Source organism: Oncorhynchus nerka, unplaced genomic scaffold (assembly GCF_034236695.1).
Source record: "Oncorhynchus nerka isolate Pitt River unplaced genomic scaffold, Oner_Uvic_2.0 unplaced_scaffold_1834, whole genome shotgun sequence".
In the NCBI taxonomy this organism is placed as follows: domain Eukaryota; kingdom Metazoa; phylum Chordata; class Actinopteri; order Salmoniformes; family Salmonidae; genus Oncorhynchus; species Oncorhynchus nerka.
Genome location: NW_027039495.1, coordinates 61880 through 64341, shown reverse-complemented (window position 1 = coordinate 64341; position 2462 = coordinate 61880). Strand labels below are relative to the sequence as shown.

At 51.8% G+C, this 2462-nt stretch overlaps 1 protein-coding gene across 2 annotated transcripts; it reads right to left on the bottom strand.

The window, feature by feature from the left end:
* Positions 1-319: 319 nt before the first annotated feature.
* Positions 320-1734, bottom strand: LOC135567762 (discoidin domain-containing receptor 2-like). 2 transcript variants are annotated; one of them, XR_010462393.1, is made up of 3 exons: positions 1521-1734; positions 829-1217; positions 320-415 (listed from the first exon to the last, which is right to left on the bottom strand). XR_010462393.1 is itself a non-coding variant. In XM_065014985.1 (2 exons), exons 1-2 carry the CDS (start codon positions 1586-1588, stop codon positions 920-922), a joined length of 366 nt encoding a protein of 121 aa, XP_064871057.1. In that variant the 5' UTR covers positions 1589-1734; the 3' UTR covers positions 554-919. The 2 variants fall into 2 exon arrangements, 1 of the variants encoding a protein (XP_064871057.1); XM_065014985.1 differs by lacking the exon at positions 320-415 and having other exon boundaries at positions 554-1217.
* Positions 1735-2462: the final 728 nt, after the last annotated feature.

Sequence of the window (2462 nt, the reverse complement as noted above, 5' to 3'; positions counted from 1 at the left end):
CCTTAACCTCGTCTGTCCCATTCCTTCTCTGTCCTTAACCTCGTCTGTCCCATTCCTTCTCTTTTCTTAACCTCGTCTGTCCAATTCCTTCTCTTTTCTTAACCTCGTCTGTCCCATTCCTTCTCTTTTCTTAACCTCGTCTGTCCCATTCCTTCTCTTTCCTTAACCTCGTCTGTCTCATTCCTTCTCTTTTCTTAACCTCGTCTGTCCCATTCCTTCTCTGTCCTTAACCTCGTCTGTCCCATTCCTTCTCTGTCCTTAACCTCGTCTGTCCCATTCCTTCTCTGTCCTTAACCTCGTCTGTCCCATCTTTCTTAACCTCGTCTGTCCCATTCCTTCTCTGTCCTTAACCTCGTCTGTCCCATTCCTTCTCTGTCCTTAACCTCGTCTGTCCCATTCCTTCTCTGTCCTTAACCTCGTCTGTCCCATTCCTTCTCTTTTCTTAACCTCGTCTGTCCCATTCCTTCTGTCCTTAATCTCGTCTGTCCCATTCCTTCTCTTTCTTAACCTCATCTGTCCCAATCCTTCTCTTTCTTATCCCAAATCTGTCCCATTCCTTCTCTGTCCTTAACCTCGTCTGTCTCATTCCTTCTCTTTTCTTAACCTCGTCTGTCCCATTCATTCTCTGTCCTTAACCTCGTCTGTCCCATTCCTTCTCTGTCCTTAACCCAGTCTGCCCCATTCCTTCTCTGTCCTTAACCTCGTCTGTCCCATTCCTTCTCTTTTCTTAACCTCGTCTGTCCCATTCCTTCTCTGTCCTTAACCTCGTCTGTCCCATTCCTTCTCTTTCCTTAACCTCGTCTATCCCATTCCTTCTCTGTCCTTAACCTCGTCTGTCCCATTCCTTCTCTGTCTTTAACCTCGTCTGTCCCATTCCTTCTCTTTTCTTAACCTCGTCTGTCCCATTCCTTCTCTGTCCTTAACCTCGTCTGTCCCATTCCTTCTCTGTCCTTAACCTCGTCTGTCCCATTCCTTCTCTGTCCTTAACCTCGTCTGTCCCATTCCATCTCTGTAGGATGCACTTTGTTACCTTCATGGAGGTGAAGTTCCTTTGCTTGTCAAAGACAAACTCCATCTCCACATAGTCAGAGCCCAGACTCCCGTTCCTCCAGCCCACATAGTCGTATCCAGGCCATACATGGTACTGCCGCGTCACCAGGAAGTCATCTTGACCAGTCACACCGTCCGTCAGCTGACCCAACCCCCCAGACAGTTTCCTTGGGAGAAGGAAGGCACAATAATTGACTGGATTTATAGTGTTTTTCCAGTGCTCAAAGCGCTTTATATATTAAGGAGGGGAAACTAAATCAAAGCAGGGTAAAATATAGAGTTCTAGTGCATTTCAGGTCGAATTCTAGTAGTATTTGTTGGCTTGTTGTTTCATCTGGAGATGTAAGTCTCTGAAATCTGACGTTGCCTGGTTCATTATGTGTGTGTGTGTGTGTGTGATGGTGTGTGTGTGTGTGTGTGTGTGACGGTGTGTGTGTGTGTGACGGTGTGTATGCAGGCACCAGGCCTACCTTCGTTCGTGGGCGCCGTCGTATGTGGAGTCGTTGAGGCTGGCAATGGGATACCCAGGAGGCATCATCAGCTGACCTTCAGGAGAGCTGTATGACGTCAGGCCGTCTACAGTACGGAGGACACGGGGGACAGTGGTAGAGAGGAGGAGGAGACGGGGGACAGTGGTAGAGAGGAGGAGGAGACGGGGGACAGTGGTAGAGAGGAGGAGGAGACGGGGGGACAGTGGTAGAGAGGAGGAGAGACGGGGGACAGTGGTAGAGAGGAGGAGGAGACGGGGACAGTGGTAGAGAGGAGGAGGAGACGGGGACAGTGGTAGAGAGGAGGAGATGGGGGACAGTGGTAGAGAGGAGGAGGAGACGGGGACAGTGGTAGAGAGGAGGAGGAGACGGGGACAGTGGTAGAGAGGGGGGAGACGGGGACAGTGGTAGAGAGGAGGAGGAGACGGGGGGGACAGTGGTAGAGAGGAGGAGGGGAGACGGGGGACAGTGGTAGAGAGGAGGAGGAGGAGGAGGAGATGGGGGACAGTGGTAGAGAGGAGGAGGAGACGGGGACAGTGGTAGAGAGGAGGAGGAGGAGATGGGGACAGTGGTAGAGAGGAGGAGAAGGAGAGGAGATAGGAGGAGGAGAAGGAGGAGGGAGATAGTGGTAGAGAGGAGAAGGAGGAGGGAGATAGTGGTAGAGGAGACGGAGGAGAGATAGTGGCACGGGGAGACGGAGGAGTGGAGATAGTGGTAGAGGGAGGAGAAGGAGGAGTGGAGATAGTGGTAGAGAGGGGAGAAGGAGGAGGGAGAGTGGTACGGAGGAGACGGGGGACAGTGGTAGAGAGAGGGGAGGAGGAGGAGATAGTGGTAGAGAGGAGAAGGAGGGGGAGATAGTGGTAGAGAGGAGAAGGAGGAGGAGATAGTGGTAGAGAGGAGTGAGTGGAGATAGTGGTAGAGATG